At 53.6% G+C, this 14,562-nt stretch overlaps 6 protein-coding genes across 6 annotated transcripts; 2 read left to right on the plus strand and 4 right to left on the minus strand.

Annotated features, from left to right (window-relative positions):
- Positions 1 to 708: 708 nt before the first annotated feature.
- On the minus strand, positions 709 to 2,476 carry AYL99_01325 (hypothetical protein; the record flags this gene model as incomplete). Its single annotated transcript, XM_018832841.1, has 4 exons — positions 709 to 1,595; positions 1,655 to 2,088; positions 2,167 to 2,229; positions 2,289 to 2,476. 4 exons carry the CDS (start codon positions 2,474 to 2,476, stop codon positions 709 to 711), a joined length of 1,572 nt encoding a protein of 523 aa, XP_018698720.1.
- Positions 2,477 to 3,593: 1,117 nt separating this feature from the next.
- Positions 3,594 to 5,692, plus strand: AYL99_01326 (hypothetical protein; the record flags this gene model as incomplete). The annotated part of the gene is made up of 4 exons (XM_018832842.1): positions 3,594 to 3,916; positions 3,984 to 4,455; positions 4,517 to 4,872; positions 4,936 to 5,692. The coding sequence occupies 4 exons, from the start codon at positions 3,594 to 3,596 to the stop codon at positions 5,690 to 5,692; spliced, it is 1,908 nt and encodes a 635-aa protein (XP_018698721.1).
- Positions 5,693 to 5,816: 124 nt separating this feature from the next.
- AYL99_01327 (hypothetical protein) lies at positions 5,817 to 7,287 on the minus strand (the record flags this gene model as incomplete). Its single annotated transcript, XM_018832843.1, has 4 exons — positions 5,817 to 6,129; positions 6,190 to 6,359; positions 6,435 to 6,850; positions 6,939 to 7,287. 4 exons carry the CDS (start codon positions 7,285 to 7,287, stop codon positions 5,817 to 5,819), a joined length of 1,248 nt encoding a protein of 415 aa, XP_018698722.1.
- Positions 7,288 to 8,252: 965 nt separating this feature from the next.
- Positions 8,253 to 10,268, plus strand: AYL99_01328 (ATP-dependent RNA helicase HAS1; the record flags this gene model as incomplete). The annotated part of the gene is made up of 2 exons (XM_018832844.1): positions 8,253 to 9,872; positions 10,032 to 10,268. The coding sequence occupies 2 exons, from the start codon at positions 8,253 to 8,255 to the stop codon at positions 10,266 to 10,268; spliced, it is 1,857 nt and encodes a 618-aa protein (XP_018698723.1).
- Positions 10,269 to 10,524: 256 nt separating this feature from the next.
- Positions 10,525 to 12,438, minus strand: AYL99_01329 (hypothetical protein; the record flags this gene model as incomplete). Its single annotated transcript, XM_018832845.1, has 3 exons — positions 10,525 to 11,451; positions 11,501 to 12,271; positions 12,319 to 12,438. 3 exons carry the CDS (start codon positions 12,436 to 12,438, stop codon positions 10,525 to 10,527), a joined length of 1,818 nt encoding a protein of 605 aa, XP_018698724.1.
- Positions 12,439 to 12,963: 525 nt separating this feature from the next.
- AYL99_01330 (mitogen-activated protein kinase spm1) lies at positions 12,964 to 14,404 on the minus strand (the record flags this gene model as incomplete). The annotated part of the gene is made up of 5 exons (XM_018832846.1): positions 12,964 to 13,574; positions 13,625 to 13,939; positions 13,987 to 14,053; positions 14,109 to 14,241; positions 14,292 to 14,404. 5 exons carry the CDS (start codon positions 14,402 to 14,404, stop codon positions 12,964 to 12,966), a joined length of 1,239 nt encoding a protein of 412 aa, XP_018698725.1.
- Between the last annotated feature and the right edge of the window lie 158 nt (positions 14,405 to 14,562).

The raw sequence follows: 14,562 nt of genomic DNA on the forward strand, positions 1-14,562 counted from the left end.
AGCGGCATGCTTTGGGTTGTTGGGGCTAGTGGTTGATCCCATTGTGCCACCTGATATACCGCCTGCTTCATGCTCCCACGGGATATATGTACAGCATATGTCTAAGAATGACGGATGTACCTCGATCCTTGGGCGTTGAATTATAGGCTAGTGGATTCCCACCCGGCCTCGTTTGCCTGTAGACTCGGTTGTTCTTTCGGTGTCTCAGCGACGTGATTACTCGTCATCCCATCTGGAATGCTCTCTTGGATCCCTTTTGCTGGATAAGGTCCTGTCATTCACACGACCTGGGGGCTCTGAATCGATGAATATGAATAACAAACCTGAAGATCTCGATAAAGTGGTGGTTTTAGAGTTGGCTTGGCGATGGACTGAAAAGCTTCGAGTGGCTTTAACGAGCTGGATGACCGGCTACTTTACCCCAATTCGATGTCTTGCTGCTTATGCTTTGGTTTGATCCCAGTCTTTGTAGAGGCTGAAGGACCGACAGAACGGAAGTGGGCCGCGACCTACAGCGGATAAAACCAAGGATGATATTCGAAGATAGATGCCAGCCGAGTCACTGGCGCATGAGCACCCTTGTAATGGTAAGACGTTCTTATTCCCTCTACCACCTGTCGCTCACGGGCTTGCCATTCATTACACATCTCAAACTCGCTGCGTGACATCTACTACACCATTTCGCCCCTCAGGTGTGCACATGGTGCCTCACAAAACATCATTGACATCCTCGAGATTGTACTCGCCCATTTTCCTGGGTGGAACTCGGTGCTGGAACAAATAGTCAATCTCCTGGAATGTGCGGCCCTTCAGCTCAGGCACGTAGAAGTAGCTCCACACGGTGCCCAAAGCACAGGCTCCACCAAACACAAAGCCGACTTTGCCTTTCAAGTTGGCCTTGTCTGGGTTGACCATGTAGGGAACCACAATGTTCATCACCGTGCCAAACACAGCTTGGCATGCAGTGGCGAGACCGACCGTCTTGGCTCGAAGTGAGGGACTGGAAACTTCGCCGAGTAAAGCGAATGCGATGCACCCGATTGTGATCTGGTAGATGAGTGCGTAGACAACGGTGCACGAGGCTTGAACCCAGCGAGCAGCCGAGGTGTGGACGACGTCGAGAATCCCCATCAAGACGAGGACAATGGTCATGCCGACCATGCCCGAGACGAACAGCTTTCTCCGACCTAGGGTGTTGATCGCTGCCCACGAGATCATGACGCCAACCACACCGCAGGCCGTGACTCCCACACCAAGGTCGAAAGCGTCCTTTGTTTGGATTCCGGCAAGCTCGAAGAAGTAGGTCGAGAAACCCAACACGAAAACAATACCCGAGAGATGCTGGCAGGCAAAGGCACCGACCGAAATGGTTGTTCGCACGAGGTTGGTGCCGCGGAAGCATTGGTCCCATCTGGCAGACTTGGACAATTCGGCGTCCTCCTCGACGGTCCTGATGATCATGGCCAGCTTCGGTGATACATCAACATCCTTGCCGTGCAGACGCTCGAGTGAGCGTCGAGCATCTTCCATGCGGCCGCGACGGACATAGTGCCAAGGAGACTCGGGTGCAAAAGGGATGCCGACGAGAAGTATGGCTAGTTCGATTGGTCAGACGTGGACATCCTCCGAAAGGGAGTGTTGTGGAAATGCTTACCGACGAACAACCATTGAATGGCAAAAGGCCCTCGAAAAGCCCAGCGGTCGGTTCTGTCCCCGAATCCTTTGATAACGGCATTTGACAGGAGCTGTCCAATCACAATGGCAAAGTTGATGCCGCCAGTGATCATGCCACGAAGAACGACCGGCGCCACCTCAGAGCAGTAGAGAGGGCCGATGGTCAAGTAGAATCCAAGGCCGACACCCAGGATCAACTTGCCGATGAGGAAGGCCGGTCTGGTGGTCGAGAAGACCTCACCGAAAATACCCCCCGTGACAAAGGCCAGCCCTATGAGCAGGGAGTGCCGACGTCCGATGCGGTCGGAGATCCATGAGCACATAAAGCCACCGAAAAACTGGCCAACGCTGGAGATGCTATTGAAGCCACTCTGCCAGCTGGCGGGAATCACGGGTTGTCCTTTGTAGATGTAGCTGCGGCAACAGTCAGCCTCTCTATATCGGGTCATCACAGAGACGAGGGCGCTGTGGGTGGGCCTCCTGGAGACTTACCCGAAGGTATACCGAAACTGTGGCACTGAGATCATGGCGCCATTCACCTGTGCGTCGAAGCCCCTGGCAAAAGTCGGTCAGTCATCGGGTGGTTATTCGAGGTGCCAATGTGTGTCACTTACCAACCAATGCAGCTGAAGGCAAAGAAGACACACCAGAAGACGACAGTCTTGTTCTTGGAAAGGGCTTCCCACACCGAGAGACTGTGTTCTTCTTGAGCGGCTGCACGTGCCTGTTCGACCTTGGGTGCCACATCTTCAATAATTGAGTCGGCAGCCTTGTGGTGGTCGGCGCTATGGACTTTCTCCATGTTCAAGGACGTGAGTCACACTCGTTCGCCGTGTGTCGGGGAGGATGGATGGTGATGAGGGAGGTGAGAGAGAGATCGCCACCTTGTCACAGAAAATTGGACCTCACCTACAGAGGGCACGAAGGGCTTTATGTATTGTTTCTCTTCTGTGTGCGATGCAGGCAGGTATGGATCATGATGCATGTTGTGGAAGTCGCATCCAACCCCAGATCCATCCTTGAGGCCTCTCCGTACTCTGTTGTGGTTGAATTCGTTCGTGCATTCCGGAATTCCGCAGATGTTCTCATGGGGGGATTTTTGCCTGCGGAGGGGAGGCTGGATACTAGGCAAAATGTTTGGGTAGCATTGGAGAGCCATCGAAGGAGGCAACGGACATGGCATGGGTGGTGATGCCTCTGGTGATTCTACCCCGCCGGCGCCCAGCTATTGAATCCTTGTGGCATGACTCGACCAGTCGGTTGGAGTCAAATGTTGGCTCAGAGCGGTAAAGTGGTGTTGCAATCACACACACACCGCGCACACCAGGGTCCGGAGTAGCGGGTGGTAGACTGCTGATTGATGGCACCTCTCACTTGAATTGAAACACAGATCGTATTTTCCCATGCGGTGAGCTAAGGGGTTTTCGGCTGCCACAATGCAGCCAGAGCGCAGTTAGATCGCAGCCAAGGGCTTCTAGAAAGACTGGGCGCAGTTATGAATCCGAGGCTCCCTTGGTCCTTGTCGGTGGGCAGGCCTATCAGGGCCTGGCAAGCCTAGTGGCCTAGCGGGCTCTGGCGAGGGTGGTGCCCATTGCCCCCCTCGATCGCCCGCCTTTAGTGCCCCTGTTGGATATCTAAGCACCCTTTAGCTTCACGGAGGGTGACTCTGGGCGACTGTGGGTGACTGTGCTTTCCGGGTCAACCCCCCGTACACCCCCTCCCTCCACCCCCCCGCAACAAAAACGTCGTCGTCTGAGCTTGCTCTCCCTCCTCCAGCACTCCGCTGGTGGCCTTTATCACTCCCCCGGTATTCCGCTCATCCAACTTCCCATCCTCCTCTCCAGAGTCGAGCATCACTTCCCCAGATCTTCAAACCCCAGTTGTCCTGGTGGAGCAACAGCTCACTCCTGTTATCGGCAATGCAGATGGAAAGCTCGCTCCGCAACATTCTCCATTCCAGCGAACCTGCTTATGATTCCTCGTCTCTCCATACTGGCCATTTGCCGGCAACCGTGCAACAAAATGGCCCTTTTATCGGCGCAATGGAGGCTGAAAATGTCTTGAACGATTCCCGGAAGCGTCCTGCCACGCGGATAAAGTCGTCCTATCCGCGAAAGAGAGCCATTCAAGCCTGCCAGAAGTGCAGAGTCCGGCGAACAAAATGCAATAACGCTCGTCCAACCTGCTCCTCCTGCTTGTCGATTGGCGCCGAGTGCACATATAGCGAAGGAGACCATTCTACGTATGTGCGTGCAGCGGTACATCTTCGGATGTGCTGTATGACGACGACTCTCTTCTGACCGTGGCAGCTTCGATTCCGCGAGTCTGGCAATTTTGGACAAGTTGAACACCATCGAGGAGCTCTTGAGATCGCCCACTGCCCGGCCCCCGGCCGTCCCAGCAGCCCCCAGCACTGCAGCTGACAGCCCCAGTCGCGGGGTCTTGTCCCGGCTAAAGTCACTGAATTCACCCAGTCTCGAAAGAGCGAAGGATGCCACCCCCTGTCACATGAACATTGAAGGAGTCTTGTCGTGGTCAGTGTTCGATGATGTTAGCCCCAACCTGGACCTCAAAGGCCTTCTCAACGCCAGCCACGGCGCGTTGCAAAACCTGTCAATCGTGTCGGAATTCGACGAACATGTCGCCGAGGAGGAGTTGGTCGCGAGGTTTATGAACAATGTCTTCATTTACAATCCGGTCTTGGAGGAAGCCAAAATTCATCGGTACATGCGTGATGCCCGCTTCAACGGCATTGGATGGGACGCCCAGTCGTGTCTGTTGGTGAGAGGGCTTCTGATACGAAATTGGCGTCAAGATTGCTGACTGTCGTGATTGCCGTTAGCTCCTGATATACGCTCATGGCTCGATCGTCGGCCCATTTGATGGTGGACAACAACAAGATGCATCGTCATTTCGGTCATCTCCTCAGTTCAAACAGTCCGAGTCGTACTTCTCTGCCGCCCAGAAAAGGATGGGGCACCTTCTCTGCCGCACGGGGGTGTTGGAGGCACAGTGTTTCTTCCTGGCAGGAGTTTATTTGATGGCAACATTGCGTCCAATGGAGGCGTGGAAGATGTTTGTCCAAGCCCTTGCCTGCTGCCAGGCGTTCTATACGGAGAAAGAGTCGCCCGAAGCCGACAGGGAAGGAGAACAGCGTCTGCGGGAAAGCATCTACTGGACTTGTTTCAAATCAGAGCTGTAAGTTGACTTTTCACACCCGGGGTATTGTTCTACTCTACTACGACACTGACTCTCAACCAGCGAACTCCGTCTCGAACTGAATGTTTCCGAAACGTCGATTTGGGACCTCACTTACCCTGCCTTCTTCCCTTCTCCTCCCGAGGGTCTCCGATCCCAACGAGAAATAGTGTGGTATTTTTATCTGGCCGAGATTGCCCTTCGACGGCTTGGCAATAGGATCCTTAACTTTATCTACGATACTAAGGCCACGAGTTCCCTCTCCAACGCGGCCGAGTCTACTATTGGATTTGAACAGCAGGCGGCAGATTGGATCCGATCGCTCCCGCAAGCACTCGATCTCGACGCGCCGTCAGTCGGAGAGGAGAGTGATCTGCATCACTCACTCAAATTCATACTGAAAGGACACCTCCTCGACTGCTACGAAATGATGTATTGGCCCTTTATCGTCGCGGCGGTCAACTATGATACCCCCGAGAGGACCCCAACGATCTCGACTGATTCGATGGACTCGTTTGTGCGCAAAGCGCTGGTAGTGTGCGTGGAGCGCATCGAAAAGAACGAACAGGGCTTTTTCTATCGCCATCACGGGACCTGGCTGATGCTGCGGTCTTGCACGAGAAGTGCACTTGTTCTTCTTGGGGCGGCCAGGCTTGAAAAGCTAACACTATTAATGCCGGATCGCTGGCGAGCGGCGGTGGAAAAGGTAGTCGAAATGTTGATATTCTGGAGGCGAGAGAGCAGAGACGTGGAAGACCGCCTGCGACTCGTGGAGACGTTGCTGGCCGGTCTGACGTTCAATGATCCGCGTGCTTTGTGAGCAGAGTGTGCGGGATTTCGGCTTTTCATGATAGCATTATAAGTCTGGCGCTTGTTGCATTATACAGATATTTCAGGACAGTGTGAGGTGACCAAAAATGCGTCATCGCCTGGGGGAATCACATTCAAGCATCTACCTCTCGGATCTTGTATTCGAACATGCCATTTGACGGTATTCTGTTCTTGTCGAGCATTTTCATCGAGGTTTCAATGCCGGCCGCGGGCACCTGATACTCGAACTTCTTGCCTGGCCCCGGTTTCGACCCATCCGGGAGCGCATAGGGATACGGGAGATATTCCGGCATGAGACCCAACTGGATCAGGAGCGAAGCTTGGTCCCAGGCGATATGTTCATGATACAGCCGATCGCCGCGCACGCAGACCACAGAGGTGCACGGAAGCTCAACCTTTCGCCCCGTTGGCGGAATGCCAGGAGCCCTGCCGACAACAAGTCAGTTCGTGGGAGTCCCGTCCACAGTCGACGTCGTTGGATCTTACAGCCAGTCGATTTCCATATCGTGCGTGAACTTGGCAACAAACTCGTCACAGACGCGATCGATGCCGATCGTTCGACTCACAAGCAGGAGCTCCATGTCTTTTGGATTTTTGGGGATGAAATTGTTGCTGTAAAAGTTTGTCAAGCTCGTTCTGCCAATGCCGCCCGTCATCTGCGTGTCCGTCCGAAACAGTCAATACTTCGCCCGAACGCAAAGGTGGGCGGCTCAAAAGAGACATGTTCGTACCGTGGTAATGTGATTGACGTAGGGCTCCTGCACCATGGTCGCCATGGTCTTGGGCACAGAGCGCTCGGCAAATTCATAGTACGTGTGCTCTTCCCAGATGGCTTCCAGGTCGAAATCCAGGCCGCGAATGTACTTCTTGAGAAAAGTGAGGTTTCGAGTATGCGAGACGGCTTCGTTGGTGCTGTCGAACTCGGCCTGACCGGGTATCACAAACTTGGAAGAGCTGACCGAAGGGTAGGTGTATATTTTGGCATCTGGGTGCGAACCTGCCTTTTCGTCTCCCGCGAAATGACAGAGCCTGGGTACCGCGACCGAAGTGACCAAGTCCCCCGCCGTGCCATAGACCACAGCTGCCGCAATCTTGGGGCTTATGCCTCCACTACGGGCAAGGTCATTCCACAGCGAGGTGTCGTAGACTTGAAAGGCTAGCTTTTAGTCCTGACGGTGAAGAACTGAAATACTGGTTTTGGGGGAGTGAGAGGGACGGAGGGAGAGAGAACTCACCGACCATTCCGATCCCATCGTTGAAATCGCACTTCTCACATCCTTCCAGTGCTGCGAGAGCTTTCACGACATCCGCCATGGTTGAACCCTGGGTGAACCCTTCGCCTCGAATCTCCACCACTGCAAATCCTTCTTCTGCCCACTTGAGCAGGGGAGGCGGAATGCCGTCCTCGCAAACGACGCCGCCATCGGTGTAGCGGGGTGCTTTCGCCGGCAATACAAGGATCAGCCCTGGCCCGTGGCCCTTTCGAGACAATGGCGGTAAAAGTGAGATGTGATCGGCGACTTTGACGAGGTCGGCCGTTGGGAGAGAGACATGCTCTTCGGCGGCAGTGATTGATTCTGCCATGGCGGTCTAGGAAGCGGAGATTTTGGATGAAGATAGGTTATATTTCGCCTTCGAATTTCAGGTTGATCGAGAGTTGATCGAGAGTCTTCTAAGATGAGGGAGGGCAAGGTCCACAAAGAGAGAGTGGTATCGAAGCTGCTGATGGTTGGTGAGCGGACGAGTGCGCCGACCGCGGCGCTTGATAAGGCGTTCAGCCTCGCTCGGCATTTCGTTTGGTTTGGACAGGGATGAACCACGACTCGAATCATGAGATGGTAAAAGTTTCAAATGGCCCATGACAGCTCTCGTGACATTATTCAAGACTATCTACTCATGTAGAGCCGGTATAGCCAACTGGTCTAGCACGGATTGCACCTAGAGGTACCATGGCTGTAACTATCTTCCATCGTCCTCTTGCCAACGAACCCTCACGCTTTGGGGCAAAACAAAAATATTGCCGCTTTCCCAGCTTCTTGAATCACAGTCCACATGGTACCAAGCCACAGAGGCCGCTAGCTATATTCGGGTCCGCATACCGTATTGAAGAGTCCAAAATTCTGAGAGCCTGCTTCCAGAAGCCCAAACGCAAGTAGACTCTGCAACACGTAGCTGAAGAGACTTGCCGCCACAATAGATCATCAGGCATCCTCTCGCGGTGAGTGGCCCGGCCTGCCAAGGTCTATCTCTTCAAAGTCACATACCAGATCTGATAAATTGCGACGTGCGAGGACGGTAAGTTGTATTATGTAGGTTATGTAGTAGCAAAGAGGGACGCCGACAAGGTTGTGGATGCCCGGTTGACCTTCCATTCTCGGCATTAGTATAGCCAGAAAAACACTAGTTCATATCTGGCTAGCACTCCTTTGTTATCGATAACCAGAAAAATTGTTGCTCTCCTCCGCAGCAATTTTTGTCCCCGAGTGACATTTTGCATCTAGTCTCACCGCCCGTCGGATTTCACGAGGAACAACAGCATGTCCAACACAATGGATCCCCAATTGGCAGAGTCCAAGAAACGCAAAAGGAAGCGGACAAAGCCCACAGAGGCTAGAACCGAAACGCAACCAGCACCGTCTGCCCCAAGCGACCACATTCAAGCGTCCTCAAAGGAACCTCAGGAAAAGAGCAAGAAGAGACGGAAGACGTCTCATTCGAGCGAAGAGGAAGACAATGTGGAGATGACTGCTTCGACCAAAGCCGTGGACGATGCTGCGGGAGAAACAGAGGAAGAATCTTCGGACAGCGAGGTGGATGGCGCAGTCGACGACAAAGACGACGCAGGCCCTGAACTCGAAGAAACAGTCAACACCACAACCATGAGCACAGAAATCACCTCTGCGCCCGCTCCCGCCGACCTGCCTACAGACGCTGCTCCTTCGCTGCCGGGCACCGAAACTACCCCGCAGGCCTTCTCGGAACTTGGCCTGTCGGAAAAGACTATGAAAGCCATCACGGAAATGGGCTTCACCAGCATGACCGAGATCCAAAGGCGAGGCATCCCGCCGCTGATGGCAGGTCGGGACGTTCTGGGAGCTGCCAAAACTGGGTCGGGTAAGACGCTCGCCTTCCTCATCCCGGCAGTGGAAATGCTGCACGCTCTCCGATTCAAACCACGCAACGGGACTGGTGTCATCGTCGTCTCGCCCACACGAGAACTGGCTCTGCAAATCTTCGGTGTGGCCCGCGACCTCATGCAATTCCACAGCCAGACGTTTGGGATCGTCATTGGGGGCGCCAACCGCAGCGCCGAGGCCGACAAGCTCACCAAGGGCGTCAACCTGCTGATCGCCACGCCGGGTCGGTTGCTCGACCACCTTCAAAACACCAAGGGCTTCGTGTACAAGAACGTGAAGGCGCTCGTGATCGACGAAGCCGACCGCATCCTGGAAGTCGGGTTCGAGGACGAGATGCGGCAGATCGTCAAGATCCTTCCGGACCGTGACCACCGCCAGACGATGCTGTTTAGTGCGACGCAGACCACCAAGGTGGAGGACCTGGCGCGCATCTCGCTCCGACCCGGCCCGCTCTACATCAACGTCGACCACAAGAAGGAGCACAGCACGGTCGAAGGCCTCGAGCAGGGCTACGTGATCTGCGACTCAGACAAGCGGTTCCTGCTGCTGTTCAGCTTCCTGAAGCGCAACCTGAAGAAGAAGGTCATCGTGTTCATGAGCAGCTGCAACTGCGTCAAGTACCACTGCGAGCTGCTCAACTACATCGACCTGCCCGTGCTGGAGCTGCACGGCAACCTCAAGCAGCAAAAGCGCACCAACACCTTCTTCGAGTTCTGCAACGCCACCCACGGCACCCTGATCTGCACCGACGTCGCCGCCCGGGGGCTCGACATCCCCGCCGTCGACTGGATCGTGCAGTTCGACCCCCCCGACGACCCGCGCGACTACATCCACCGCGTGGGCCGCACCGCGCGCGGCGCCAACGGCAAGGGCCGCAGTCTGATGTTCCTGCAGCCCAGCGAGGTCGGCTTCCTCACTCAGTTGAAAGAGGCCCGCGTGCCCGTCGTCGAGTTCGACTTCCCGGCCAAGAAGCTGGTCAACATCCAGAGCCAGCTGGAGAAGTTGATTGGCCAGAACTATTACTTGAACAAGGTGAGTAACTTCGAGTCGATACTTTTTATTTAATCAACCCCTCCCCACTCCCCATTTCCATTCCACCTCTCTCTTCCTTCCCCATCAACTACGGGAGACTGTTGTCGTCGTTCGTCGTACCAGCTAAACTGACCTATATCTGTTCCCCCCTTTCAATAGTCCGCCAAGGATGGCTACCGCTCGTACCTGCAAGCCTACGCCTCACACAGCCTGCGCTCCGTCTTCGACGTGAACAAACTTGACCTGGTCAAGGTCGCAAAGAGCTTCGGCTTCCCCACACCGCCGAGGGTGGACATCCAGTTGGGCGCGAGCATGCGGGACAAGAAGCAGAGCCACCCCGCGAGGAGGAGTTATGGGAGCCAGCCGAGACAGAAAAATGGGTTCAAGAGGAGATGAAGTATTAACAATTGATCAGTTGTCTGGAGTGATTCTAGTATGCTTCTCGTCAACAAGTTCGGAGCTAATGGCGTTGGCAAAGTTATGTAACTGGGGTTAATCTGGCACAAAAGACTGGTTGGCCGACAATCCTAGCCTTGAATATTGTTTGTCTGCATGATCCCCGCGACTCCTACTCCGGTGTTCTGATTTCCTAAGTTTGTCGCTCCCTACCTCGATCCATGTTTCCCATTTGCCTAGATGGCACTGTTGCATCTCACGAAGCCAGCATGTTTGAAAGCTTTTGAAAGTCTGGCGTTCCCCAGCCTGTAACGGGATCCCAACCGGGAGCCGCATTCCAACTGGCATTCAAAATCTTAGGTGTCGGCTGTCCCGTGTACATGTCCTGACCTGAACAACCGCGAGAGTGTCCTAGGGTGATATCGTTGAATGCCTGATAGCCCTGCGAGTACAGCCAAGGGTTCAAGAAGCCGAGCTTGGTCTTCCCCTGTGCCAGACGTTGGTTGTTCAGATTGGATATAATGGCCGCAAAGGTTGGCGCCGCGCAAGACGTCCCGTATAGGAACTCCGGGTGATCTTGGTTCTCTATGAGGTAGCGCACAGATTGGGCAGAGACATCAGGGTATCCTCGACCAGAGGCATTATAATAACCTTTGTTCTTATCACCCAGCCTGCTGAGATAGGCTTTCGTGGTGTTGACTTGGTAAGAGGGTGCCACGAAGTAGTTGGAAAATCCTCCTGACGAGAAAGCAGCCGCAATCTCTGGATTTAAGGCATAAGTGCCTCCAACGGCGGTCACATAGGGGCACGTTGCTGGAAAGTTTGGTGCAAAGCGTGGTGTTTCCTTTCCGTCATTGGATTGACACGCACTGCCAACACCGGTATCACCCGAAGCGAAGATCACAGATACTCCACGTAGACCAAGAAACGAGAATGCAATGCACACTTCTGTCGCCCAGTCAAGGGGTACTGTCTGCTCGTCCTCAGCGTACGAGGTCGTAAGAACGTCGGGAAGGTCTGAGTTGTTGAGACTCAGTAAGTATTGCAGTTGATCAAGGTACGGTTCGTTGCTGCCGTTTTGGGAAGGCGTCGGCTGGTCAAGATCTGCGAGCATTGGAGCTCGTCCGCCTGTTGAGTAGTAAACCACTGACGTCCCTTGTGCCAGGGCTACGGCATATTGCACCTGAGATCAGTTAAAAAGGATGAAACTTTTTGACAGACAATATACGAACATCGAGATTCCCCTCTGCAGTTTTGTTAACCCCTTGCTGGTCGCTGACCCCATTGTTGATTGGGACAATAGAGAAGTCATGGGACTGACTCCCGGCACCGGTAAGCTTGAGAAAATCTTCAAGGTCGTCAAAATACACTCCTTCGTCAATGAAGCCAGATACACCGAGTTTTGTCTTTCCGTTGGGATCGGCTTGGAAATTGCTCATCCTGTAGATGCCTCGAATGCATGCTGGAGTGATGGTGCTGTTACAGAAGGTGGCATTATAGGTGGTCAGCAGTCCGGGATTCCCAATTGGCGAGATTAAACCAGGGTCGGGGTTATCTCTGGTCTCTAGCATAAGCCTGGCTTGTGCTCTTGGTTGACCAAACCGAGTAGTGGGCTGAATTGTAGTGATCAATGGCATCAGGCTTGTCGGGACCGAGTACTGCAGAGTGCGAATCAAAATCGTGTCTCCGTTGTGATACTCGTAGAATTCAGTGCTAAGAAGACTCTCTGCTTGGTAAATGGAAGCGTTGAACGTGATCCAGGATCCTTGATGGGTGATGTTGCTTGGCAGGATACCTTTGCCCTCGAGCCAGTCAAGAATTGCAGCAGTCACATCGCTGGCTGGCCGCAGCAGAGCATCGAGTTCATGTTTTTCCAGGTGGTGACCATAGAATGGATGATCGGGTGTAGAGATGTCCAGTAGGTGCTGATGGATATCACCCATTGCAGGTCGATTCATGGCGATACGCAGTTTGACGACTTCATTTGAACTTGGTTTTCTGCCCTTTCTCGGGTGAGTAAGCGACACCTTCCTTCCAGCAATCAGCATACCTGAGTCCATCCTTCTGGAACGGCTGGTAGCTTTCCGACGATGGTAGTTGAGAGATCGCATAGAGCGGTAGTGGAGACACTCCAAGCGCAAAGGATCAGGCTAAGGATGAGGGCAGCCATGTTTCCGACAATGACGACAGCGATGGACCTGGAGTTAGCTTTCAGAAGGCGTCATGAACTATTCATCGGTATCGAGGTCGGTAAGGACATCGGAATGTGAGAGTACTGAGGAAGGCTGGCATCCATTTCAGCCTCTAAGTGGAGAAACATCTGTCATGCACAGGCACAGCTGTCATGGAAGTAGCGACTGTCCGGGCGCCGAGCGTTGTTGAGATGACAGGAAGGAACATTGAAGCCGAGAGGTGAAGTTCTCGTCGGCGAGGCAGCATTCACTGCACGGAAGACTGAAACCCGGGGCACGGAGAGAACAAGGACTGACAGGCCCATCGACAAATTGTCTACCTACGATTCAGTTTGGAACATATGCTTCCCCTTTCCAGTTGCAGATTGGCAGAAAGAACGGTACAAAAAGTTTTGCCAAGGGCAGGCATTCAAGTGTATTGTGATATTTTCGTGCATTGATACCTCGTTGATATCATCTCCAAATTGAACAAAACGGGAAAAAGTCCGGAAGGCCAGAAACGTCTATCGTCTCATATCTGCTCCCAACTGTAGCTCGTGCTCGAGGTCATTGGTCGCAAAGGCACCTGCCTCTTGCGGTCTTGGATCCTCGTGGCTGCTCCATTGACTCGGATTCTCGGGAATCGGCACGTTGATGTTGGCAGTTGGGGTCTGCGACGGCTGGTGGCGGACATGGTGACGGAATCTCATGACCTCGTCCAGGATCATTTTTCGCATCTCCTGCACATCCTCGACAACCTCGAACGCAAAGTCAAAGGTCTTGGGACAGGCGGGCTCGTCACTGGCATCGTGCCAAATGTGAAGGTATCTGTGCTCCAAAGCATCCTCTACCGAGATGCGAGACGATGGATCGAATGCCAGCATTCGGTCCAGAAGGTCGAGGGCGTCGGGGTTCGCCTGTGGGAACAATCTCTGGAAAGGGATCTTGGGCATGTATGGCAGATTTCGGACATACTCCTGAGCCCTGGGTGATCCGATTCTTGACAGCGTTTCCTCGTTAGGTGTACCCAGGTAATGCAAGATCTGGTTCAACTGGTCGACGTAGTCCCGGCCTTTGAAGAAGGGTCTGCCTCCGAGCAATTCTGCCAAAATACAGCCAACCGACCACACATCGACTATTACGCATGTTAGCAGAGAGTAAAGTGTCCATCGAATGTCAACGTACTAGCTTTGGTGTAGCTCTGGAAGCTCAGCATAATCTCCGGAGCACGATACCATCGAGTTGCGACGTATTCGGTCATATATCCCGCATTCTCTTCGGGATCCTGAGAGAAACCTCTGGCCAGACCGAAGTCGCAAATCTTGAGCTCGCAATCGGCATTGACGAGAAGATTGCCGGGTTTCAGATCTCTATGCAACACATTCGCTGAGTGGATATACTTGAGACCACACAAAATTTGGTAGATGAAAGATTGAAAGTGAGCATCGGTGAGCGGTTGGCCTGATCGAATGATTGCCGCCAGATCGCACTCCATCAATTCTAGTGCGCGTTAACCACTGTCTCTGTCCACAAGGCGGTCAATATACCTTCATAGAGATACGTCTCGTTGAAGTTGTCTGGCCGGGGAATGTCCATGTCATAGAGACAGGTGATCTGTGCCTAGTCAGCCCGGAGGTCTTCCTACAATTGATCGATCGCAACAACGTACATTTCGATGGCCGCGGAAGTGCTGGAGAAGCTTGATTTCGCGCAATGCCCGCTTGGCGAGAATCTTCTTGCTGAAGACATTGGTGACTTTCTTGATGGCCACTCCTTCTCCCGTTTGCGAGTTGGTCGCAGCACTTTTCGGCCAGGTCAGCAAGGCCCCAGCGCATCGCGGAGGTACTCCTACCAGACAATACCATATGCACCCTGGCCCAGCTCTTTTGTCACGGTGTATCTCTCATCGACAATGAAGTCTTGATTGAAGACCTTGAACACTTTGCGCCCTGCTAGGTCCCCCATGTTGCTGTTGCTATCACGATTATCGATTGGCTCTGGTCAGGGACAAACAGGATCGGACGGCGAGTTGAGGGTGACGGGAAAGGTCAGGACAGCAGTTCAAGCGTTATAAGGGAGAAGGGCCAAGCAGATCGAGGGGGGCAAGGCAGACTTTTGATCTT

The sequence above is a fragment of the Fonsecaea erecta genome (assembly GCF_001651985.1).
Source record: "Fonsecaea erecta strain CBS 125763 chromosome Unknown Scaff1, whole genome shotgun sequence".
Taxonomy (NCBI): Eukaryota; Fungi; Ascomycota; class Eurotiomycetes; order Chaetothyriales; family Herpotrichiellaceae; genus Fonsecaea; species Fonsecaea erecta.